This window comes from Girardinichthys multiradiatus, chromosome 22 (assembly GCF_021462225.1).
Source record: "Girardinichthys multiradiatus isolate DD_20200921_A chromosome 22, DD_fGirMul_XY1, whole genome shotgun sequence".
Lineage (NCBI taxonomy): Eukaryota > Metazoa > Chordata > Actinopteri > Cyprinodontiformes > Goodeidae > Girardinichthys > Girardinichthys multiradiatus.
Genome location: NC_061814.1, coordinates 10,993,085 through 11,020,578, shown reverse-complemented (window position 1 = coordinate 11,020,578; position 27,494 = coordinate 10,993,085). Strand labels below are relative to the sequence as shown.

General features: G+C 40.1%; 1 protein-coding gene across 1 annotated transcript in view; it reads right to left on the bottom strand.

The window, feature by feature from the left end:
• Positions 1-822: 822 nt before the first annotated feature.
• The window catches only part of cdh5 (cadherin 5), a 43,301-nt gene continuing 16,629 nt past the window's right edge, over positions 823-27,494 (bottom strand). The window contains exons 7-15 of the mRNA XM_047351489.1: positions 25,994-26,101; positions 25,321-25,466; positions 25,085-25,218; positions 21,350-21,459; positions 20,978-21,080; positions 12,472-12,602; positions 12,238-12,352; positions 7,874-8,006; positions 823-7,608 (exon numbers count right to left, since the gene is read on the bottom strand). Of these exons, the coding sequence (XP_047207445.1) occupies positions 7,224-7,608; positions 7,874-8,006; positions 12,238-12,352; positions 12,472-12,602; positions 20,978-21,080; positions 21,350-21,459; positions 25,085-25,218; positions 25,321-25,466; positions 25,994-26,101 (1,365 nt within the window). The 3' untranslated portion in view covers positions 823-7,223. The remainder of the gene's footprint in view (positions 7,609-7,873; positions 8,007-12,237; positions 12,353-12,471; positions 12,603-20,977; positions 21,081-21,349; positions 21,460-25,084; positions 25,219-25,320; positions 25,467-25,993; positions 26,102-27,494) is intronic.

Sequence of the window (27,494 nt, the reverse complement as noted above, 5' to 3'; positions counted from 1 at the left end):
TAGCTGGAATCACGGTCGGTCTCAATGCACCATTAGGCATGATGCAGCATGAGCAGAGGAATGGTTGGAGTGATGACAAGTGTGGTATGATAACCTTCAGTAAAAATACCATTATTTCATTTCAAAATTTCTAACATAATCCCTTTGCTTATATTTATATAATTTATATTACTCTCTCATTTTGTTGTTCTGCTGTCTCGATAGTAACACTAGGAGTCAAACAAGATAATATTAGGAGGCTAATTAGCCAGGCTATTGGCTCAGTTAGCTAGCCTGTTACCATGCCAACTGTACTTACATTACTGCAATAACATTAATGAGCACTTTTTCAGTTTCCATGCTATGACTTCCCAAAGAGTTGATTTGTTACTTGTAAACAATAGAAATGAACTGGAGTGCAGTGAAATAGGTATTGGAGGGGGAGAGTGCAGAGCAGCTAGACTTCACATACAACCAGAGAAAACTTTGCTCCCTCCAATACTTTGTCTGACATTTTATTAAAATGACTTTAAACCATAGAAGGTTTGAAACTATATGTTATAAAACCCTGACATACCTTGAAAATGGTAATCAGCCTGTTTCTTCTTACCATGGTCCTCTTGATTGATTCTCTCATTAATGCATCTGATTTATATTTGTAAAATTGGAAAACCATGTATCATTTTCCTTCCACTTCACCATTATCCACTACTTTGTGATATTAAATGTGTTCACTGAAACCTCTTCTTAGGCATATTGTACTTTACTACTACACTTTATTGATTCAAATTAGAAAATGTTCAACTGAAATGTAGGAAAACAAATGACAAACAAAACAACATCTTTAGTTTTTATTTTATTTGTACACTTACAAAAGAATGGCAGGTAATAAAAAGTAGCTGCTATACACCATAGAAATAATATAGAAAACATTGTGTTAACCATCAAGAAAAAAAAGTCTACTTTTTTAGGAATAAAGGCACATTTTTTTCAAGCTTTTTTTATTAGGTTGACACTCGTGTGTGTATGTACGTGGATACAATCCACTCATATACAGAGACTAAAACCAATAATCATTTATCCGCTCATTCATCACGTCATGCATCAAAGCTATTTTATGTAGACTGTCAAAAAATTGCCTTTTTTGCTTTTTCCAGCAATAAAAAAGCCAAATTGAAAAGAAAAAAAGAAAAGCAAAAACTTTGAGGCACATTTTTTTCTAAATTGATTTTTTCAAAGTAAATTTTCTTAAGAAATACACAAAAAACAGAAAAGGTCTCTCACACTTTAGATCGGTGTAATAAATTCAATAGATTTTGCTTGTTTCTTTTCATAAATGTAAAAAGACGTATGCCTGGACCCCACCCTGAGACATCTGTTTTCACTGTCTGAATCCAAGCTGAGTGGTTTCAAAGGAAATCCTGTTGCAGAACGGTTTTGGCTAATTGTAAAGGATAGTTACAGATTTTTGAAGAAATATTAAGTTTAAATGTTATATATAGTAGATGACCCTTAGGATCTTAATTTACTATAAAGCCAATATTGAAGCTCAAACTACCTGCTAATCCAACACAGACCAAGACCAAAGTGGACTTTTGTTTTTAAACAACTCCAATCTTCAAAAATCTCAGAGCAGCTTATGCATACCCTATTTTATGAATCTTCAAACCGTTGTTAGTTTTTGGCTTGAGTAGTTGTTTACACAAAAGCTGATTATTCACCCAAAAAAATTGAGGTAGGAGGTTGTGCAGCACTAAAGATTTTACTATGTGAAACATACACTGAGAACGGAAAATGTTACATATTTCCAGTTAGAGCAACTGTATGATGTAAAACTGAAGTAAAAAGCAGAAAAGATTACAGCTGTTCAAGTGAACATTATTTCATAGATTATTATAATGATATATATATATCCGTTTGGGTTGTCATTTTGACCTGAAATGTTTTACATGTTCTGTTTTTACAAAATATTTCACAATTGAGGATCATTGGTGGCCCAAATCCTTCTACCTCCAGCTTCTGTTTAAATTAATGGCTTCTTTGTAAATTACCTCCTAATGCTCACATAACATTGATTTAAAGGTTCCTAAAATAGTGTTTGCACTAACTGCTATGACATTTTTGAGACTATAGTTGTTGCAGGACAGTAAACATCCATTTTTGTCTTGGACCTTCTTGGATTTGCTTCAGCTTCAAAGACTAACTAATCTGGATTTATACATCTATGCAACTGAGATGTTACTTGCTTTTAACTTTGTATTGACACATAATTTCAAAAATCCTGAAATTTCCCTTTAAGTGTTTACAGAAAATAAAAGCCTTTCTCAGGTTTTGAGAGCCTTTATAAAGCTCGGCGGAGAACTGAGCACAAACGTTTGTGAAATGGCAAAACCGCTTGAATACATGAAATCAATACACTTATCACACTTTTAAAACAACAGACAACAAGCCGAAACGGCTCAAAATATCTCATCTATGTCTTAAAAATCTTTACATTTTCTGCACTAAAACCGTGCAGCAAATATTTCCTGATGGAAGAAAAAAAGATAACGGACAACCTGTCTGGTGTCTGGCAGATTCTTTAGTTTTTCTTAGACATACATACTTTTTAAAAACAAGTGTAATTACAATAATGATGCACAAGACAGATTGAAAGGTGTTATGGTTAGAGTCCTAAAACAGCTCAATTTAACAGTGGGAAAATGGTTTAATCATGTGGATCAATGAGGAATTTTGAAGCTCCAGTTAAGTATTTTGTTCACATCTTCTCTTTGCACCTTTTTTTTATTTTTAGGGTTTCTGACAAACTTAATTTCCAAATAATTTCAAAACAGATTAAAAAGACAGCGACATTTGATCTACCAACTGGCCTTAAAGGGTTTACATTTCCCTTATTTTTATTGATAATTTGGCCTGTGAAATAAAAAAAATCCGTACACTGTTCATGAGATTCATCTGGGGGCAATTTGGATTTCTGAAAAGAAATGTGTTGCTTCATGCAGATGCCAGGGTAGTAGGTCTTCCTCACATCTTTCCATGTTATGTCTCGTGGTTTCATCACACATCTTTGTTCTGATGTGTTTCTGCTCAGCAGGAACTCCTCTCTGCTCTACCTTGCTCCTTTCCTCTCCATCCCATGTTGACCCCCCCCCCACCACCCTTCATTCCATGTTTCTTCTCGAAATGCTTCCTCTTCCCCTTTAAGACCACTTCCCAGGCTCCTCTAACAGGAAGCATGCACAATGTGTTGGCTCAAGAGAGAGATAACGCAGACAGGAAGGGGCGTGGTACAACCTCAAATGGACAGGAAGCCGGGTCCACTGTTTGCTTTAACTGATTAAAGGACAAAGAGAGAGAGGCAGTTGGCAGGCGATATGGCGAGGTGAACAAGGAGAGCAGGACTGAGAGTGAGGAGGAGGAACTGGCAGCTCTGATTGCATATAAATATAAGTGAAGTAAGCACTGAGAGGGCTTCCGGCTATTGTTTCCACCATTCATCCGCAATATTCCAAGCAGGCCTGGCTTATAAAGAAACCCACATAAGTCTAAGCAAAACAGAATAGACAGCAGAGTAAATAAACTATAATAAGTTTAACTAAAGCTAGATTGAAAATACAATTAGAAACAATGGAACTGTGATAGTGACGCACAAGGTGGATTTTTAGTACAACACCTTAACTGATGTCATCATTACACACAATTAGTGACCTTTTCCCTTTATCGCTGGTTATGAATGGGTTTCTAACTTCAGAGGCCATAATTTATGACCATGTCATTACCCAGTAAGTCAAATTGCCTGCAGTTATTATTTAAATGGTAATGAGTAATAGATGGCTCTCAGCCAGGTGCTCCGCAGGCTGAGGTTAAGGGTCGGGAAGTCCATGGGGAGCAGTTACTCCTGATTACTTGTAGAGTTACCCATGAGCCAATAAATCTTCAGAGGACATTTAATTCATATAAAAGTAATTTATGTGATGTTCAAATAAGTTTCTATTAGTCAAAATTTTTGATTAGTCTGTCAGCATAAAACAAAACAACAAACAAAAAAACAGAACTATTTATGATAATTGGTAGTTTTAGCTTCTTGACATTCTATTTCATCACAGCTCAGTTCCTAAAAGGTGAGTATTTCCATTTGATTTCATTTCAAACAGGACGTTTCTGGATTTAAAGCTGTTTAAAGCTCAGAAAGTGTAAAGAACGAGCTGCTTTGGTCTTAATTTCTATTATCTGTCAAGCGTTATGCGAACATTATGGAAGCCTGTTGATGTTTTATGTAAAATGACTGGCAACAGCTATAGAGCAAAGAGCTGAGAAATTCAGCTGCATATAGGAAACTGCTAATAGTTACCAGACTTCCAGGATTATTGCTTGTAAAATGATAGAGAGGTAAAAACATTTTCAGAACATGCTCAAACTTGGAGAACGGACAAACAGCAACAAACCCTTCAAGATATTTAAAATTGCACATTGTACCCTACACACAGTAAGCCTCCATTATTTTCCATAACCACAGTAAGTATCTAACAAAATCAATAAAAGGTTGCTAAGAGAAATTGGCTGGAGGTCAAACTGATACAAGCACTCTTCTGTGTAAATGTTCTTACTGAGCTGACAAGCCTCAAAATTAGCTAACTTGAGTAGTGTTTAAAATGAAATGAAAAAGTACTCTTAATAAAGGTTTGGGAGAGCGAGTGATGCTTTTCAGCAGATAACAGGAAGGCTAAACAGAAGGCTAAAGAGAGTACAGCAAAGTTGTTCTGTTCAAAAAAATTTTGAGCTTTCAACTTCTATCTGTCATGAAACATGCAGCCTTTGGAAATGTTGGCAGCTTCTGGGAATCCTCTAAGTAAAAGATAAGGACTCAGGGCAATACAAACACAGACAGCTGGTTTTGTACAGCTACTGCTCTAATTGTCCTAATCAATAAGGTTGGGAAAGACAGCCCAAAATGGGAAATCTGTAAAAATTTTGGTTGAAAATATATAAAAATCCTTTTTTACAGTAACTGCTCTTGTTTTCTGACCTGACAGAAGCCAAAGAGGATGAGAGGTTAAAGTTATTGAAGCCACATCAGACACATCACTGCAGCCCAACAAGCTGCTGCTGCAACTCTGTGCTTCCTGATCTGAGTGAATTACTTTTGTTTGACTATGCCTCTAAGGATTCAGCTTTCACCACAACAATAACTGTGATGATGGGTTCTGTCAAATAAAATCCAGGAACAAGCTGTAATTCTGTCAGAGCAGCGGTGGAGCCATTTCCTTTCTGTCTTTCTACTATCTTTTTCTCTGTCAGAGCAGAGATAATCTGGGCGAAAAAATATAATGATTCATGAGATGTATGGCACCTTGGTCACACCAGTTTATGGCTGGCTACAGGACTAAAATTGGTTGTTTTTTTAATTTTTAACCTGTAAATATCAAAAATCTGTGTTAAATATTTGGGAATTTAAATGCAACCTTAACACAGTTAAACATGGCTGCTGCTCAGATACCTGATGGTGTGAGAAAAATAAATTAAATATCTATTTGCTACATGAAGATGTTACATATCACTATAAAACCCAGTGGACATCACAGTAGGAGCTCAGAGTGGAACTTTCCCTATAGACAGTTGTTAATAATGTTTCAGATAAAGATCTGCTGTGCACAAACACCTTCAAACCCTTAGAGATTGAACTCGTGAGGTTTTTTGGTACAATAAAATCCTTGAGCGATCTTATTTTAAAATATCCCAAGTAGGACTGGAACCAACATTATGAATTTCTCTATTAAATAAGGAGTCCCTGTTGGATCTCTAGATAAAGCTTAAATTGTTGCAACCTTGATATAAAAAAAAGATGTGACATCTAAAGGTTTTGAAAATAAGTAAAAAAAAAATGGGGTTATCAGCCGCATTTTGTACATGAGTGCAATGTAACCAAAATCGACGCACAGGCATGAACAAACCCAAAAGAATATAACTAACTGAGCAATACCTCTGGCACTAACTGACCACATTAATTGATGAATTATCCAGGAGCAGTTCTGATTTGTTATGGGGCAGTTTCTGGTATTAAGGTATACAATATTTAAAAAAGTCTTGAAACCACTTCAGTTTTCTATTATACCATTCCTGCTGCTTAAATGCTCTTTAATGAGATTCCATAGAATGTCTCATGTTAATTGGAGTTCTCTCCAGCTCATTGGTGCATAGAGTATGGTTGACATCCACCCATCTTATCAAGGTTAAATTGTTTTAAAAGTTGTCGAGCTAAAAGCGGCAAGCAGCAGACTGCAGGCTAGTTACCCGAGCCTATATTTAAAACGGTGTCGTTAAACAATAAAACAGTGATCAAATCTTTATGCTGGTACCCTTTTATCAGCTGGACTCTGAACAGTATAGATGTTACAGTTTCAAAGTGAATTTCACTCAGATCATTTGTAGCGCACCATCTAATAATGGCCTTAACACAAATGTGTTGATGGTTTAAAGGTTCATAAATAGCGTTTGCAAAAACAACTATGATGGTTTTGACATTTGAATTGTTTTAAAATGATGGCGTGCTTTGGTTTTGACCCCTCTTGGACTAGCCATTAGCTTTGTCCGCCAACACCAAGTAATATGGATTTATACTAATTGCGAATGGCATGAGAGTTGTCAAGTGAAGATAAAATATTAACTGCTTATAACCTTTTACCAGTACCTCACTTTAAAAAATTGGAACTATCCCTTGAAGGAGCTATAGGGCTTGCTACCAAGGCAGGTATTCCCACTGATTGACCAGCTAGTATCAGACTAGGTCAGCAAAGATGATTGACACAAACATGTCTTTTAAATTTCTCATGTCTGCATCAACATATAAAAAGATAGATTTGTAAATAAAATAATTGTAATGAATAATATTTCTCCTTCCCATGGTTATTTCTGATTGGCTACATTCTGCAGGTTTGAGTAGTTTCAACTTGTGTTAACCTCCTAGATTTCATGACACTTGTTTAGTGATTAGGAGTAATTAGATAAGAAACACAAAACACCCAAGGATCCACTAATATACACATAATAACTAGTTAATTGTCTTGAAAAAATAGTCCCTTGATTGTGTTTTGAGGAGTCTCGTGGGGACGCTTGCATTATCTGTTTACTGTGTGTTAAATGTGCATGTTTTCTTTCTGTTTGTTGTATTTTTATGGCTCTTTGCAACCACCAATACACAACATGTACACTTCTCAGGTGCACACTGGGAAATTCCATATTTACTCTCAGTACTGATGGTAGTAGTCGGCACCATCCACACCATACAGCTCAGCCAGCGCCCTGAACCTCGGCCCCCAGTCGTTGAGGAAGTCGTAGTCCAAGTTCGAGCCGGTGGAAGAACTTTCCAGAGAGCTGAGGCTTCCGGCTAGCGACTCGGGTCCTTCGTAGCCGTAGATGTGCAGAGTGTCGTACGGGAATCCGTCTCTGTCGTGGTCGGCTTCTTCTTTCTTCACCTCGATCATTGCAGCCATGTCACCCTTGCACGCGGTGGGTTGAGAGTGGTGGGCTGGTTTCTGCACCATGGCGTACATGGAAGGGTGCGAGAGGCGGTCAGGATGGCGGAGAAGAGAACCATCGTTGCATGCAGAAGTGAGGATTGAGACATCATAGCTAAAAAGAAAGAATATATCACATGGCTGAATGAGCTTAAAGATGAATAACTTGTCAGCATGCAGAGAAATCTCAGGGCCGTGAATACATTTAGGTCTTAATAAATTAGAAGATCTTTAATTAATATTCAGTTATTTCAGTAATTTGATTGAAAAAGTGAAACACGTGTATTATATTTTTTTAATTGAATTACAGAAATAAATTACTTTCCAATAATATTTAGTAAATTTCGTAATTTAGTAAAAAAGAAAACTTATATACGTACCCATTTGTGTCCATTTCTCCTCCTCCTTCCTCATCATATGTGACCAGCTGCTCATGAATCTCACTGCTGTTCTTCATACTGGCAAGAGAATCCTTCTGGTAGTGTTTCCTCATCACAAACAGGATCACTATTACTTTACAGAGCACAAAGAAAATAAATAGTATTTGTGTTTTTTTGTAAGAGGTCCTTTATTATCGTTAGAAAAATTTCTAATACAAAGTGCGAAGATTAATCTAGCTTTAAAGTATCTAAAGTTACCATCTGGGAACTAGAAGTAAATGTAAATAATGTATTTGGGGATTTTGAAAGTTCTACAAGGTAAGTAAGTACTCATGGAATTTCAAGATATATACAGAACAGAGAACCAAAAACACATGAAGATTGCAATTATGTTGGAGATTTTAGTACCACAGATAATTCAAAATGAGATCATTAGAAAACCAAAACAAAATGAGAACGAGGCCTTGAAACAAGTGAAGCCCCAACAAGAGAATAACACTAGAACACAAGCAGTGGGAAAAATTCAGCTCAGTCAAGAAAACTTGAAAGAAACAAACTCAGCCAGACTCCAGCAGAAACAATCTCCTCACAAAGGGAGAGAAGAGAGGGGAGCACAAGAAACAGGAAGATGCGCTCGGTAAACACAAGATGGAAAGTGGAAATGAGTAAGAGAAAACAAGGTGGAAGAGGATACGTCAGACCAAACAACAGACAAAAATGAAAGAATAAACCAAGAAATAGGGAGGAAAAGGGGTCACAAAGGGTTAGGCACAGAAAAGGAAGTGAGAAAATAAAAATATGTGAGAAACCGTTAAGTTAAATTTGCTGAAAAAAGCACCAAAGAAAAGAACTTCAATCATAGGAGAGAGAAAGTACGCCCTCCTTTAATTCCATGGAATAATGTATAAGGATGTAATAAAAATGATCAGCACTTTGAATAATTTAAATTTAAGCTAAAGTCTAAAAAAAAACTCTTATTATTATTTATTTAACAAAAAAAAAGGCCAACAAGGAAATAGCTGTGGGTGAAAATTCAAGTATGCCAAAGAGGTTTTCTATATAAAACAGATCTGGTTTACATGTTGTAATAATTAGGGTTTTCCACATTCTCAGTCAAGGCTACCTTAACTAATTGGTGTTAGAGTCTATGACTAAAATCAACTCCGACAACCCTCTGCTTCACTACTTTCAGTGATTATATGTCAGTCATATGTTGAGAAAATAGCTTTTATGTCCTATAATTAGAACCATAACAAGGTGAGTTCACTAAACAGTACTGGGATCTGAAGTAAACCTGTGTGATTTGGTTCACATTAAGATATATATTTTTGACGTGAATCACAAGATGAAATGTGGAAAAAGCACCTCAAGCCCACTGTTAAGTATAGCAGAGGACCTGTGATGCTGTGGGCCTGTTTCTATTGTACCGCATCTTGAACTCTTGAAAACACCTGGCCATTTCAAATAAAAATCTGGTGGACTTTCCCAGCAAACTAAAAACAGGTCATAATTTGGTCTTTCAGCAAAAATCAGCATGGAAATGATTCCTTAGACACAAAATCAAGCTTTGTCCAATACCTATTTCTTATAAAAAACAAATAGCCTGTGGGGCGAGATAAAGAAAAAAATATATATCAATTGAGGATCCAGCACTCTGGACAATCTACATAGAGAGATTGTGCATTGAGAAATGGTCAAAAATCCCTCACACCAAATTATTATTGGTACCACTGATTGTGGTGGTATATTAAATGTAATATTACGGTATCCCGCATACAACAATTTATGCATCCATCAGATTCACATTTGTAACAAAACATAACCATTGCTTTATTACATAAGTATATCAGAAAAGAACCAAATATGCATATTATCCCGATATATGAAATATATTAACTTTACAAGGTTAATTTTTAAAGTGAACCTCCACTAAGTTTTTCATGCTTGTGACCTATTTTTCATTGTAGCCATGAGAATAAAACAACTTAGGAAGCAGGAGAAAGGAAGAGAAGAAAACAAAAAGAAAGGAGGGGCAAATATGGCAAGCAGCTGCTGACTGAAGACAGGAGAGGAGAGAATCTCAGACTTAAGGGTGAGGAAATCAAGCACAAGGACAGATGAGGAGAAAAGGAGGAAAGGAAGGGAAAATGTGACATTTGATTGGGCCCCAGGCTTCAGACCCAGTATGAACATCTAACTCTCTCAGCGGATGGAAAGCATTAGCGATGCCTCTTAGTTGAGGGTGAGTGAGACTGATTTAAGTTTGCATGGGAAACCAACTGATTAATCTTTTACAACACATGCTTCTTAGTTTAATAAGCTCCGCAGATATCAGACTTAGAGGGACGAAAGACGAGAGAGTGTTAAAAAAAGATGACTGAGAAAGATTTCTGGGTGTCAAACCTGACTTTATGTGAGAAAATGTGCGTGTGAATGGCAAATTGCTTTGTGCCCAAACAGATAATGGCAAGGGCATTAAACAGTTAATCTAGCTTGCTTTTGGGGTGTTTGATAAAGAGAGACAAAGACAGGAATCGGGAGAGTGGTGGGCAAAGAGAGCGACAGAGACACCCCGAGGGAAAAGAGGAAGAGAGAGATGAAGAAAAATGAAAAGGAAAAGGGATGATAGTGAAGGAGTGTATTAATAGTTAATAGGCTGGGTGTTTGGTGGTGTTGATAAGCAGACTGCACCTAAAGAGCTGATAAACTCTCCTTATTACCACTCCCATTCTTCCACTACTTTTCCCACAGTTCTCTTTTCCGAATTTCCAAACCATGTTCTGTTTCTGTCACTTAGCTGGACTGATCACACCTCAAATGTCTGCCTCAGCTCCCCTGTAGCGTTTCTTTCACCACTGTGTATCCCCATATCCATGTCTCCATAGATGTTTCTCTGCCTCCATCCCTTTTTAACTTCCCTGTCTCTTTTCCTTCCATCTTCCACATTCCTCATCCCAGATCCCTTATGTTTGGCCAACTATCCCCATTGGGCCTCTGATTTGACATGATAAGTGTCTCTTCTTCTCCAGGAAGAAAAAATAACAGGGGGAAGGTATCAAAAAGAATCCTAAGCTCACAACCACAGGCATTATTTCCGCATCCGTCACTGCATTATTCATAAAACCAACATCGAGGATGGGGGTTGGGGTTCCCTTAGAAAAACCCAAATCGTGCTGCTTTAATGATTTTTTTTTTTTTTTCAGAGAACAGCTGAAGAATGGCTTTGAGGCTGTTTGAAGCCTTAAAGGCACCCCATAGCTTAAGGTTGTTTGAGAGTTTTTATAAACAGGAAATAGACTCATTTCTTCGCAAAGGAAAACAGTTTAAATTGTGGCATAAATGTCAAATAAGCTGATAAAAAATCTTAAAGGGTGCTACATTTTGTTTAGATATGAACTGTATTAAAAGCATGTTAGCCATGGCATATCACACATTATGCAGATGACTACTTTGTTTCCTTCTATATTTAAAAAACACCCAAAAAAATTATAATGATAAAGTTATAAAAATTAAACAATTCCTTAATATAACAACAAAGGAATGAAAAATACATTTAAGGTTTTTTTAGACATCTGAAAAGCTATGAACTGGTATATTTAAAGACATTTACACAAAATGGAAAAATGTGTTTTTAGTTGTAAGTTTTTTGTTATTTATAATAATAATAATAATAATAATAATAGTAATAATAAGTATTATTATTGTTATTATTATAATTATTGCAAATATATTTTGCTTGTGTCTGTATTTCTAAGTCACAGCAGATGTATCCCATTGTTGCCATTTACATGCCTCTCTTAGGTTTTGGCCTGCAACACTTGGCCTTATCTAAAGGAAGAAAACATTAAGTTTATGGACTTATAACACCAATAAAAAGGTTGCGTTACTTTAGTAACTTCATGATTTGCTATCCAATCTGAAAATAATTATTATTTCTTCATCACACACCAGCCAATGTTTATGCAAATATTATGGAATACTAGTGCAAAGGTGTTGTACTCTCACAGTGAACAAGTGTGTTAGAGTCTATTTGTGATATACAATCTATATGTGATTCATTGAAGATCACTGTGCAAATGGCTTAAACATTTGCCACTACTAAGTATTTTTTTCCAGGAGAAAGACAATTACTAACTAGAAGAGCATCTCTATGATTTAGACTGACAGAAATGCTCTTGGAATTTACTTTAGAAGTCTTGAAGAGATTCGCCAGCCTGCTTCAAATTAATATCTCCAGATGATTATACTGTCAAATTAAAGCGACATTCAGAAAGAAAGGTTACAAATGCTGATAAAATAAAGTATAAAAATACATGAAAGACAAAAGAGCTTATGAATAAACCAATGAAAAAATTGAATCTTACCCAGTATGGTCAGTATGCAAAGCAGTATGGCTATTAGGGCATGGACGCTGACTCCCACCCTGAGTTTACTGGCCTTGCACTTTGAATAAACCCGCTTAGCATCACACTGGCATGACTAAAACAAATAAACAAGGATTGCATAATCTTTAAAGTGAAATGTTTGACTAAATAAACAGTTTAAACAATACACTTCCCATTGATTTGTTTAGCTTGTCAAACAAAGCTTAAACAGACCTTGATTTGCAGTTTGGTGACGCTGCTCATGGGAGGCTGGCCTCCATCACTGACATGCACATCCACACTGTAATCACTGGAGTCCTCCAGGTTGAAAGGACCCTGTTTCACCATTAAAGCTGCTGTGTTGTCTGCACAAGAAGTATGGTAATGCACATAGTTAGCATACAACAATAGAGCCATTAGTCAAATTGCTGGAGGACAGACGTATCCTGCTGAGCTGATGTGGAGAGCCATCCACAATACAACACTGTTGTAGGAATTTCAGAGAACACAATGACAGGAAAGAACCTTATACTCTCCAGTTGGATACAGTCACTGTGCCTTAAGGGCAAGTTTAAATAGAAATTGGGCCCGAGACAGTTACCGGTATCAAGGTATACCAAATGGTCTCAAAACCATAATTTTCAGTCAAACCATTTCTATGGTTTACAGTGCATTTTAAGATGTCAGTGCTGGAGTAACCCACATTCTTTCAGGTTTTATATTCCATTGAGTAATGCAGTACTACTCCTTCCCCTGCTGTTGCTAAGCACGGGTGGTCTGCTGACTGAAAAAGCCTTTTCCTCAATTACAAAAAAAAACAACCCTAAAATGATTTCAGTTGTTAACAAATGTTTCTGGGGGTAGGAAAACTCAGACAGTTATTGTGTGAAATCTAAAGACAGATCACTCATCACTTGTGTAATGGTAAATGTTTGAATACGATAGCTGGCTACCTTTGAAAGGTGTTTATTAGGCAGATGACTGCAGGCTCCATCCAAGCAGAAATCCTGACTAATTGTGCAGTATATTGCCAATATTACTCTACACTATAAAGAGCAGCGTGGTAAAAAAGGTACATTCCAAGCCAAGAAGGTATGAAGACTTAGACTAACATTGTCTGTGTTTATTCTATGATTTTGCCTAAATTTATGCATCAAAACCAAATAAATATAAGGACTCGACCACCTTATTATGAATGTAATAATCAATATGTTATGTTAGTTTGGCACCATTGGGGATTATTGTTGTTTCAAATAAAACAATTAGATCATGTTATACATTTTTGTTTTCAATTTTTTGTAGGTTTATAGGTGTCTATGATGTAACATTTCTTTTTAACCAATTACAGTCCAATTTCTAACCTTCCCAAAATATTTAAAATAATTGCAAACAACAAAATATTTCATTATTGCATCTGATAATGATCTTTTCTGCACTGGTTCTGTTGGATGTCTGGGACATAACTGATACCATTGAACACAACGCATGATCTGTGAAATTATGTTTCAACAGGTGTGGACTGCTGGAGGACATACTGACTTCTTGTCCTCGTTCCACTATTTCCTGCTTCTCACCATCTGTTCATTATTTGCAGTTATTATTACTTCCATGAACATTGGGTTCTCTCTCTGTTTTTCTTTAATAGGTGCTCCTGGCCCATTGATTCTCTTTATAAATGGGTGTCTTTCCTTACTGGTCTTACTGATGGAAAGTACAGCTGCTATTTACATGGTGGATTCTGTTTGTAATTCTTTCCATAGAAGGTACAGTATCTATGGTCCAGCGATTCTGTGTTAAACTGTGTCTCTTTCTTGGGTCACGCCACCTAAGGTGCTACTGCTACCATTAATTATGTGTGTTCGTCTTTGCTACAGAAAATATTATAATAACATTTATAGAATACTATCCTGTCAACTCCAAGGTCAGTGTGGTAAATGCTGGAGGTTTCTTCCTGTTAAAACACACTTGTTCCTTTCCACATGCTCACTTAACAAAGTCATTTGGCTGGGTCTCCTTAGTTTGACAATTTTTGATTAAATGGCAGTAAATGATCAGCTAAGTTTGACTATACTGTATGATAACTTCAACTGACCAGAGTGTATGTCAGTGGACCTGATTGAATTTTAATGGAATAAACTGAAGTGATTTAAACTGAATTCGGGTAGAACTGGATTTTGTTTGTTTGGATGTTTGTCTGTTTGTCTTGTAAAGTGCCTTCAGATTACCTTTCTTATGACTTGTTGCCATGTGAAGGAATTGAGTTAAATACTGGAGAACTTAATTGGAATCAAGGCTGCTAATGTGCATCAGTTTAACTTATCTGACAGATTTCTATTTGTAAATGTTAGTTCTTTAAATTGTGGTTAATAGTGGTGTTCTGCAGGGTTCTATGCTAAATCCAGATCCGTCTTCTGAATCTGAGCTCAACAAATGTGATGAGATTGAAACGTGTTGTAAAACATCTGAATAAAAGAAGTGTATTTTTTTCCAATATTTCATTTGTATATTTTTTAAAAAATGAATAAAGTTACCTGAAACATAATAAAACAATTTGACCACATTGCTTAAGCAGCAATTGCAGTTATTGACCAGAAACAGAAACAATGAATTATATGTTGTATGTGTATACCGAGGTGGTATGTCAATATTTAGAACGCAAAGTCTTGATAAAAAAATGTACAAAAGAAGCCTAACTCAGTGAATAAAAACAGAGTCTATCAGCCCCTCATCCCATCACTCTTCTCCTTTGCATCCGCCACTTGTTCTGTTTGATTTTCTTTTTTAATCCTTTCTCTGCAGATTTTGGGATATTCCTCACTGCCCTCTGGAGAGTTTTTTAGCTCAATCTCATTACTCTTCTTTCCTTTTTACTTGTTTGTCCCTCTTATCCTGCCTCTCTGTTATTAATGTGGCAAGCTTCATGTAGCTGCCTCCACACAATACACAGTCATGTCACTTCAGGGTACAGATACACTGCCTCTTCCTGTAGCAGGTTTTGCTGTGTCTGGGCAGTGTTGGGAGTGTTTGTGGTTGCGTTGCAAAAGGGGCTGTAAGATGATTTTTTTTTTTTTTGAGAAGTGCATAGTCCAGTGAATCACACTGACAAACAACAGTTATCAGACAACTATCCGCTTCTTTTCTCTGTCTTCTTAATTTCTTTGTTGTTCCTTTCATCTTCTTCCACCTCTCTTTTCAACAGTTGACATTTTGATTTGATTCCTTTTCATGCAGTCTTTGCCTCACAGCTATTTCTTCTTTCATGTCGTTACTTCTTTATTCTCCTCATCCAAGCCCTCACACTCTCTTCCTTAATTTATTCATTTGTGCTTTATTTCTCCCCTGTAATTTTATTCTGTTTAGCTTATTTTCCAATAAATAATTTTTTTTTACCACAATATTTTCATTCTTTTAGAATCATCTGTAGCAACTTCATTTTAATCTTCCTTCTTTTGTCCTTCTTTAAAAATGTTTTCTCCGCCTCCTCTCATCTATACTCTTTCATTTCTTAACTTGTCTCTGTTCTTTCATCCTTTCCCCCACCTTTGCCCTGCCTGCCTCTCCTTCCACTTATCTCTATCCTCCTCTTCCTCCACCACAGCTACATGTCAACTCCTTCAGGCATATGAAGAGTGGAAACGGATGAGGGTTGTTTATTGCCTTTTTTCATAGTTTTTCTTGCTTTTAGAAATTTTCGAGTTTCACTTAAATATTAACACTTTGCCTGAATCTTTCATCCGACTACCTGAGGCTCTGAGCATTTGGTAGCAGTTTTCTGGAGGCATTGTCTTCTGACAAAATGCAATCATCAAATATAATAATAAGACTTTACAATGCAATTTCATTACCTACTGAATGTAGATGTTGCTTTGCAAAAATGTTCATATCTCCCCCAGTGGGCCCACCACCTGCAGGGGGAACCGTGAGGGACCGGTGCAAAGAGGATTGGGTGGCGGACGAAGGTGGAGACCTCAACGGCCCGATCCCCGGATGCTTAGGCTGGCTCTAGGGACGTGGAATGTCACCTCGCTGGGGGGGAAGGAGTCTGAGCTTGTGCGGGAGGTCGAGAGATATCGACTAGAAATAGTCGGGCTCGCCTCCACGCACAGCGTGGGCTCTGGAACCCATCTCCTTGAGAGGGGTTGGACTCTCTTCTACTCTGGAGTGGCCCACGGGGAGAGGCGGCGGGCTGGTGTGGGTTTGCTTGTTGCCCCCCAGCTCAGCTGTCTCGTGTTGGGGTTTACCCCAGTGGATGAGAGGGTTGTATCCCTGCACCTTCGGGTTGGGGAGAGGTCTCTGACTATCATTTCAGCCTACGGGCCGAGTGCAGAGTACCCTGCCTTCTTGGCGTCCCTGTCGGGGGTGCTGGATAGTGCCCCTCCCGGGGACTCCATTATTCTGCTGGGGGACTTCAACGCCCACGTGGGGAACAACAGTGACACCTGGAGAGGCGTGATCGGGAGGAATGGCCTCCCCAATCTGAATCCGAGTGGTGTTTTGTTATTGGACTTCTGTGCTAGTCACGGATTGTCCATAACGAACACCATGTTCAAACATAAGGGTGTCCATCAGTGCACTTGGCACCAGGACACCCTAGGCAGGAGGTCGATGATCGACTTTGTTGTCGTATCATCAGACCTTCGGCCGCATGTTTTGGACACTCGGGTGAAGAGAGGGGCTGAGCTGTCCACTGATCATCACCTGGTGGTGAGTTGGATCCGCTGGAGGAGGAGAAAGCCGGACAGACTCGGCAGGCCCAAGCGCATAGTGAGGGTCTGCTGGGAACGCCTGGCGGAGCCCTCGGCCAGGGATGTATTCAACTCCCACCTCCGGGAGAGCTTCGACCAGATCCCGGGGGATGTTGGAGACATAGAGTCCGAGTGGACCATGTTCTCTGCATCTATTGTCGATGCTGCTGCCCATAGCTGCGGCCGTAAGGTCTGCGGTGCCTGTCGTGGCGGCAATCCCAGAACCCGGTGGTGGACATCGGCAGTAAGGGATGCTGTTAAGCTGAAGAAGGAGTCCTATCGGCTGTGGTTGGCTTGTGGGACTCCTGAGGCGGCTGACGGGTACCGTGAGGCCAAGCGTGGTGCGGCCCGGGCTGTGGCAGAGGCAAAAACTCGGGCCTGGGAAGAGTTCGGTGAGGCCATGGAGAAGGACTACCGGTTGGCCTCGAAGCGATTCTGGCAAACCGTCCGGCGCCTCGGGAGGGGGAAGCAGTGCTTTGCCAACACTGTTTATAGTGGGGACGGGAGACTGCTGACCTCAACTGAGGACATTATCGGGCGGTGGAAGGAGTACTTCGAGGATCTCCTCAATCCTGCCATCACGCATTCTGTGGTGGAAACAGAGGCTGGGGACTCGGGGTTGGACTCTTTCATCACCCAGGCTGAAGTCACCGAGGTGGTTAAAAAGCTCCGCGGTGGCAAGGCTTCGGGGGTGGATGAGATCCGCCCTGAGTACCTCAAGTCTCTGGATGTTGTAGGGCTGTCATGGTTGACACGCCTCTTCAACATTGCGTGGCGGTCGGGGACAGTGCCTCTGGACTGGCAGACTGGGGTGGTGGTCCCCCTTCATAAGAAGGGGGACCGGAGGGTGTGTTCCAACTACAGCGGGATCACACTCCTCAGCCTCCCTGGTAAGGCCTACGCCAGGGTATTGGAGAGGAGAGTCCGACCGATAGTCGAACCTCGGCTTCAGGAGGAACTGTGTGGTTTTCGTCCCAGCCGTGGAACACTGAACCAGCTCTATACCCTCTACAGGGTGCTCGAGGGTTCATGGGAGTTTGCCCAACCGGTTCACATGTGTTTTGTGGACCTGGAGAAGGCATTCGACTGTGTCCCTCGTGATGCCCTGTGGGGGGTGCTCCAGGAGTATGGAATCGGGGGCCCTTTATTAGGGGCCATCCGGTCCCTGTACGAGCGGAGCAGGAGTTTGGTCCGCATTGCCGGCACTAAGTCGGACCTGTTCCCAGTGCATGTTGGACTCCGGCAGGGCTGCCCTTTGTCGCCGGTCCTGTTCATAACTTTTATGGACAGGATTTCTAGACGCAGCCAAGGGCCGGAGGGGGTCTGGTTTGGGGACCAGTGGATTTCGTCTCTTCTTTTTGCGGATGACGTGGTCCTGCTGGCCCCCTCTAGCCAAGACCTACAGCATGCGCTGTGGCGGTTCGCAGCTGAGTGTGAAGCGGCTGGGATGAGGATCAGCTCCTCCAAGTCCGAGGCCATGGTACTCGACCGGAAAAGAGTGGCTTGTCCTCTTCAGGTTGGAGGGGAGTTCCTGCCTCAAGTGGAGGAGTTTAAGTATCTCGGGGTCTTGTTCACGAGTGAGGGAAGAATGGAGTGGGAGATCGACAGACGGATCGGTGCAGCTGCCACAGTAATGGGGGCGCTGTGCCGGTCCATTGTGGTGAAGAGAGAGCTGAGCCGAAAAGCAAAGCTCTCAATTTACTGGTCGGTCTACGTTCCTACCCTCACCTATGGCCATGAACTTTGGGTCATGACCGAAAGAACGAGATCACGGATACAAGCGGCTGAAATGAGCTTCCTCCGTAGGGTGGCCGGGCACTCCCTTAGAGATAGGGTGAGGAGCTCGGCCATCCGGGAGGAGCTCGGAGTAGAGCCGCTGCTCCTCCACATTGAGAGGAGCCAGTTGAGGTGGCTCGGGCATCTATACCGGATGCCTCCTGGACGCCTTCCTCGGGAGGTGTTCCAGGCACGTCCCACCGGGAGGAGGCCCAGGGGACGGCCCAGGACACGCTGGAGGGACTATGTCTCTCGGCTGGCCTGGGAACGCCTTGGGCTCCCCCTGGAGGAGCTGGAGGAGGTGTCTGGAGAGAGGGACGTCTGGGCGTCTCTGCTGAGTCTGCTGCCCCCGCGACCCGGTCCTGGATAAGCGGAAGACGACGAACGAACGAACAAATATAATAATAAGACTTTACAATGCAATTTCATTACCTACTGAATGTAGATGTTGCTTTGCAAAAATGTTCATATCTCATAAACCTTTTCTCTTTTTGTCACATTCCAATCAAACCCTTTAATTTATTCCATTTGGATTTTATGTAATAAACCAACACAAAGGAGTGCATGATTGCAAATTGGAAGGAAGATGAGATATGGTTTAAATTTTGTTTTACAAATAAAACATTGAATACTTGTTTTATTTGTGAAACAAAATTAAAACCACGTTTAAATTTTGTTTACTTGGCTGCACGCTGGCGCAGTTGGTAACACTGTTGCCTTGCAGCAAGAAGGTCTTGGGTTCAACTCCTGGCCGGGGGGTCTTTCTGCATGGAGTTTGCATGTTCTCCCCGTGCATGCGTGGGTTCTCACCGGGTACTCCAGCTTCCTCCCACAGTCCAAAGACATGCCTCTCTAAATTGCCCTTAGGTGTGTGAATGAGTTTGTGTGTTGCCCTGTGATGGACTGGCAACCTGTCCAGGGTGTGCCCTGCCTCCCACCCATAGATGACACCGGCTTCCCTGCAACCCACTATGGAATAATCGGTAGAAAATGACTGACTGATGACATTGAATACTTTGCAGAGCAACCAACTATTTTTAAATGTCAGCACCATGAACATCAAGTACCAGGCCAGATGGATCAGGAATAATGTTGTTTAAATAGATTAGGTTATAAAACAAAACCTTTAAACATCTATTGATCATCTGAAAATGGAAAGAATATGGCGCAACTGAAAACCTTACAAAGCATGGAACTCCACCATGGAAGTTCAAATAAAGAATAAATAAACCAAATAAACTCTGAAAATCAGAAATAAACTAGAATCAATCAATATGCAATTATACACTTCTTTGTTTTTTTGCCTAAATTTCAATGTGAGGATCAACAGGCTTTGGCTTATATGTTGATCTTGGTAACTTGACCTCTATGGCCCCTCCTTTTTCATTTTCTAACTCTAAAGTTAGTGGGAAAGAAAGTGATTTTAAACTCAGAAGCCACACCAACCTCAAAGATCTGCATTAGCAAGGCACCATTTCCAACAAACTATGGTGCAGCTTTCACACCACCCCTAAAATTTTCATTTGCTGCTTCCAAGAATACAGAATTTGTTGTAATGTTTGAATTTCTGAGGGGCTATTGACTTGGTTTAATGGCTTTTATAAGCCTGATGAATTGTTAGGTGAAAACGAAAGCTGTAATCTTCTTTCTTAAATAGTCTTTTATGCTAGACAGGCAAGGGTTGCCATTAAACTCCACCAACATAATTTGGATTTTCTAGGGAAATTTGAATTGCTTATTTTTTCATAAATAAACTTGATTAAGGGAGGTGTTCCAGGCATGTCCCACCAGGAGGAAGCCCGGGGGATGGCCCAGGACACGATGTAGGGACTATGTCTCTTTGCTGGCCTGGGAACGCCTTGGTCTCCTCCTGGAGGAGCTGGAGGAGGTCTCTGGGGAGAGGGACATCTGGGTGTCTCTACTGAGTCTGCTGCCTAGCGACCCGGTCCCGGATGAAGCAGAAGACGACGAGTATGAGTACGAAACTTGATTAAATACATAATATGAAACAGTGTAACAGTGAAGTAAATATACACAATGATGAAGCACAAACGTACTATAGAACCACTCAGTTACAATTAATCAGCCCTGATCACTGTGCCTCCAATAGTTTCATCTGTTGCTTAACAACACATTAGGGGGCCCACTGCAAGCTTCTCTTTTTACTATGATCAAGAGGTAAAGATACAGAAAAGCAAGGGAAGTGTGCAAGCACTCACTGCCGTAGTCTTTAATGGAGAAGTTGGAGCTTGGAATGGCGAGGCTGAATGTGAAGGTAGCTGGTCGGTCATCTTTGTCAAAGGCTTCCAAGATACCAATTACCTAAAGAGGGACAATAGTTTAAGGAAAGATGCTCAAGTGGGGACCGTAATAAATAACAGTGGATTCTGTAGCATCTTATTGAAATGTGCTAGATATTACACATTAGTCTAATATTTTATGTAATAAAAATAACACCAGTTAGAGAAGAAGAGACACAATTAAAAACTTTAAGGTCTGGTGATATGTGATCTAGATTCTGTTCAAATATTTTTGAAAACCTGCATGTAAAAGTAACAAAAAATTAGGTATTTAAAATGTGCTTTTCTTACAGTGTTTTTGACATCGTTCTCACACAGGAAGATATCATGGGCGATCAGTTCAGGTGGGTTATCATTGATGTCCAGAACATTTACGTTAACTTTCACAAATGACATCAAACCTAAAGAGGAGAGAAAATTCATAAATATCTAAGGGTATTTTGTAATTACATTACAAGATGTTTCATTTTAGAACTTTTAGAGATGACTCAGAGTACCGTTGAAATATGGTACTAAGGAGTAAAGTCACAATGGAATTGCGTCAAAGATTGTGAATAAAAACTGCTGCTAATTTGATGCCAGCAGGGCGCTGATAAGCTACATTCTAGTTAAGGAACAGAATACTGCTTATTACATTTTCCTCTTCTGCTGTCATTTCTGTCCTGTAGCTGTTTTATTTTCTCAACAAGAACTCTCTGTGTTCAAGTTCAATATACTGAGTTCACTCAACATTCTCTGCATCAAGATGATGCCACAATGTGTTTGCACAATTTACCAGTTACATTCTGATAATAATCCTATATTTTTCTTTTAGTCTAAACAAAGAGTTACATATAACTTGAATGACCAAATATATTAAAATAAAATTAATAATGGCTTTGCAAGCCACCCCCAGTGGCTATTTGAAGATTGAAAGGGATTTAGCACAAGTTAGACAAGCATCGACTTTAAGCAATGTTTTAACAATAAAAACATTAATGGAGCCTGCTGAAGATGAAGGTTTTCTGGCTAAACCATATACACTTTAGCTTTTTTCCTACCATAAAGGAAACTATATGCAATTAAAATAAAACTGACTAAATAACAGGGAGATTGTGAGATTCATTGATGGAATCCCTCCAACATCCATTTGTCTGCCTTCACACTCATATGAACTTGAGTGACATCCCATTCTTAATCCATAGGGTGTCATGTGATGTCGGCACACCCATTGCAGCTACAACAGCTTGGTCACTTCCTCATAGGCTTTCAATGAGGTTCAAGAGTATGGCAATGGGGATTTTTCACCATACATCCATAGGTGCTTCATGAGGTCAAACACTGATGTTGGACAAGAAATCCTGGCCTCTGATTTATGCTCTAATTCATTGTCTGGTTGAGATCAGGAGTCTGCTCAGGCCAGTGAAGTTCTTCCACACAAAACTCACTCATCTATGTCTTTATGGTCCTTGCTTCATGGTGTGCCGTCATGTTGAAACAGGAAGAGGCCATTCTTTGATTCCACAAAATTGGGAGAATAAAGCTTTTCAAAAAGCCTTCGTAAGCTGAAGAATTAAGAGTTACTTTCATCAGAACTGAGGATTTGAGTCTAACTCCTGAAATACTGTTACTCATAATCTCATCTGATTCTAACTTTACACTAGAGATAACCTAATCAGACAAGTGCTGTTAACCTGCCAACTTCCAAACCCAGACTAGTTAATTGAACAGCCAGAGTAGAGTGGTATTGTTATGCCAGAGAAACCATCTTCAATGCTCCAGAGTCCAGTGGCAGCAACCTTTACGTCTCTGCATCCAACGATCTGAGCTGCACTTGGTGAGGCAAAGCTTGGACGCAGCTGATGGGTAATGAAAACCTATTCTACGAACCTCTCTCTATGCAATGTTCTTGAGCTAATCTTAAGGCCAGCTAACGGTTGGAGCGTTGGAGCTGTTGACATTTGCAGACAGTTGGTGACTTCTGCAAGTTGTGTGCCTCAGCATCCGCTGAGCCAGCTCTGTGATTCTATATGGCCTACCACTTTGTCTGTATGTCTTGGTACTTCATTTCAAGCATCTGTGGCAATAAAAATCTGAATCCAATGATTTGGATGAGTGGGTGAATGCTTTTGCAGAAAGTAATCATAGTCGTCGTACTTGTGGTCTTTCGCTTTATCCGGGACCGGGTCGCGGGGGCAGCAGACTCAGCAGAGATGCCCAGAAGTCCCTCTCCCCGGGCACCTCCTCCAGCTCCTTCGAGGGGAGCCCAAGGCGTTCCCAGGCCATGCGAGAGACATAGTACCTCCAGCGTGTCCTGGACCATCCCCTGGGCCTCCTCCCGGTGGGACGTGCCTGGAACACCTCCCAAGGAAGGCGTCAAAGAGGCATCCAATATAGATGCCCGAGCCACCTCAACTGGCTCCTCTCAATGTGGAGGAGCAGTGGCTCTACTCCGAGCCCCTCCAGGGTGGCTGAGCTCCTCACCCTATCTCTAAGGGAATGCCCGGCAACCCTATGGAAGAAGCTCATTTCAGCCCCTTGTATCCGGGATCTCGTTCTTTCGGTCATGACCCAAAGTTCAAGGCCATAGGTGAGGGTAGAAACGTAGACCAACCGGTAAATCGAGAGCTTTGCTTTTTGGCTCAGCTCTGTTTTCACCACAACAGACCAGCACAGCATCCCCATTACTGTGGCAGCCGCACCAATCCATCTGTCGATCTCCCACTTCATTCTTCCCTCACTCCTGAACAAGACCCCGAGATACTTGAACTCCTCCACTTGAGGCAGGAACTCCCCTCCAACCTGAGGCGGACAAGCCACCCTCTTTGCAGAAAGTCTATGTTTTAAATCCCCTAGTGACCCCTGCTCAGATCTAGTGAGGCTAATATTCTAGGCAGGACCCATATATAATAACTTAATGGGCGGGGGGGACACACTGATTTGTTTAATGATGAAATTTCATTTAAGAAACAACTGTTGCATGTCTTTAATCTAGAAAGCCTTAGAAAGTCTCAGACCCTGTCAGTGCAGAAAGAGGTCAAATCAGAGACCGTTGGGCTCTCAGGGGGAAAGTATTACACCTAAACTCATACACTCCTCATCCTTTTTCCTTTGCTGGTTCCAAACTATGTAAAATTCCTGCAGTGGAAACTACAGGGGATTACAATATTAAACACTCAACTAAAAAATTAATTGTCACTTTGACAGCCTCTAAATTTCCACCAAGTTTCCAAATCTGTTAGAAGATCTTTCTCCTCGTAAATATTTTATTTTCTTTTTAGGCCCAAACTTCTGCTCACGCAGCACTTGTTTATTATTTACTTTTATGGACAGTTCTGTCAGTGATTAGCTATGATTATAATTAGCTATGAGCAATTTGCATCACTGAAGAATTTGATTAAGGTCAAGTGACTGAAAAGTTTTCTATTTGGGAGCTCCGTGTTTGACAGGTATTTTTATGTCGTCGCATTAAAGCATTTTTTAAATGCATTTGCATCTTTTTTTGAATGTTCCTCTTTTAATAGGTCTCTTTGCTGTCTTTTGCACTGATATTTTAAAAATATCTTTAGCACAGAACAGGTAACATATATCGGGGACCTTGTCAAGCTCAGTGGACCGTTGTGCTCCCTAAATGTTGTGACAAGCAGCTAAAATAGATCTCTGGATTTCATTCATTGCTTGTCTAAAAATATATGGCTTGGGCTTAAAAGCTGCAAGTGAACAAAAAGACTCGCTAACGTGATTTTCCTGCTTAGTTGCTGTTTCCAGAGCAGGTTGAGCAGGTGTTACGGCAATGTGTTAAATCTATAATAAAATCCCTGTTAATGGGTTACACTCTTAGCCTTCATAAACCGAACGGAAAAGAGCAGCTCATCAAAACAACAGAACATACTGTCCCTTTCGGCCCTTCTTCTGTAACTCCCCCAGATTACCATTGTTTAAAACAAAAAAGAAACACATGGTTTCCATCTTTTTTGAAAGGATCTATTGTTTCAGGGCGATGGGATTAATAAAGTCGAGCAGTGCTGATGCGGGTGTGTGACATACCGCCGTTCTCCTCCTGTGCTTTAACTTGAAACACGCGTCTTTCCTGCACCTCTCTGTCCAGCTTTCTCAGAATGAATAACTGACCCGTTTTTGAGTCGATGTCGAAGGGTGAGTCCGTGTCTAGGATGGAGTACCTAAACAATGAGACCAAGAGATCAGCCAAACAATCAGGCTGCACAGCTGGACAACAGGTGGAGTGTTATTGGTTATCTAAGTGAGTGTGTGCAGAACCATACTCTATGCGCTTGTTGGCTCTGTCAGGGTCTCTGGCTTGGATTGTTCCTAATATTTCCCTCTTTATCTCGTCCTCGTACACACTGAAGTTATAGATGGAATGGGTGAATACCGGTGGCTCGTCAACGTCTATCACCCAGATGGTAACCTGTTGGGGATTAGTTGTAGCAGTTGAAAGACATGAACCTTGTAGAGTACTGTTCAAAAATCTTCCCTGAATCCCTGAATTCTTTATATTTTGCTTCCAAAGAGTCATAGTTTTGTCTGAAAAAGTGATCCACAGATTTGAAGAAGCTTTATAAGAACTATTAATAAAGACAGCTTTAAAAGATAAAAAGTCTGGCCTCCGTGGGAAGAAACATCAAAGGAATTTAGAGGGGGTTTAAGACTTTTGCACATCATTGTCCACATCTAACTTTGTATTAGGGACTTTTTGCAGCTCTATAATGTGCTTGTATACAGTACTAGGTCACCTCCTTTTCTAAAAGCAGATGTTTGTGTTTTAGCCCTTTTGCTGAACATTAGCTGATCCTAAAATTAAACACAAAATGAAAATGTGTGAGAATCAGTCTTTAAAGTAAACTGTCCATACCTCTTGATAATATATCTACTGTTTTTGAATTACTTTGAGCTTGGCCACATTGCCCAGCTTATGATAGACATTGAAGGAATTACCTGTGCTGTTGTGTTTGCCACGTTGAAGTTATCTGCAGGAGAAAAATGCAGATCTTCATCCAACTTTACAGTAAAGGTATAGCTGTTCCGTGTCTCGTAGTCTAAAGCCTGGGCAGAAGAGAGAAGGTGAGGGAAATGATTACCATAAGCCTCTTGACATCATGTAATTTGCACATCTGAAGCCAAGGTGCTCTAAAGTTGAATTGATCCTCCAGAGAGTATGTGAAAACATGTGGCTTCTTGTTTTGTTGAAGTAGGAGCGCATTTGCACCTCAGTGCACAAATGCACCTCTTATGTTTGCACTGAGTGAATTTGCGCCTCCATTTACTTGAACAAGTCAACTCCAGGTGTAAAAAGGCTGCAAATGTAAAACAACCCAGGAGACTCAATCTGGCCGAGTGCATCATTAGAAGTTTGTGAAACTGCTGCTAAAGTTTTTTGATGGAAACATTTGACAAATAAAGATAGAAAAAACTCTTTTTTACAACTGTCTTGGCAATGTGGCCAAGATGGGGATTTTGAACAGTGAGAAGGTCCAATATTCTTCCAGAATCACAACCATAGTAGAAATCAATTCGAACAAACATGTTGGGCAGGCACATGTTTCCGCATCAATTTTAATGGCTCTAAGTATCTTTTTTCATTTATAAAACAATGTTTTCTGTAGAGGTCTAACATAGTCTTTGAAGAAGATACTGACGTCATTCTTGGATGGGAAATTGAGGTGAACCATCTATCCATCCACTCATCCAGTCTCCATTGACCTCACGGCAGGTCATATTTTGATGGATTTTACGTTGGAATCTCATAAACTATATATAAACAGATGTTTCATACATGGCATTAAATGTAAACGTTAGATGACTTAAAGTGCAAAGGTTCAGACTAAGCATATTGGGATTGACTATGGTCAGAAGACGGCCTGTCAGCTGTAAAGTGAGTCCTCTGCTGCTTAGCATGACCAACATCTCAGTGCTAAGAGGGAAAAACTGAAGTCATTTGTTTGTTGGGTCAGACATGTTTAGAGGTGATGCATTAGGTTGTTACAGTAACAATATCCAAAGAAGAAACTCTGCAGTATAATTAGGAGCTATAGCTGCGGTTATAGTCAGTGATGCTAGCTTTGCTAATGGTGCTAATCACAAATAAAAGCTGTCTAAAAAGTGTCCCCGTCATATGGTCTGGACTTCATTCCACTAAAATGATCCTCAGTGTGAGTAACATGTGAAAGGATCATTCTGACATTTTAAATATATAAAACTAAAAGTCAATAAAACTGAAGATCTGAGAAAAACTGCATCAGTATAACTGATAGTACATGTGTTTATAGCATCTACAACACAGGGACAAAAAAACAAACAAATGGTAAAGCAAAACCATTCTGGATTCAAAAATAGCAGTATTTATGTGTATTTATATTCAGATTAGGCCTTTATGACTTTGCTTTTTCAATGTAGTCAACATTAGGCTTCAAAAACAACTTGGTTTCATCATAGCATC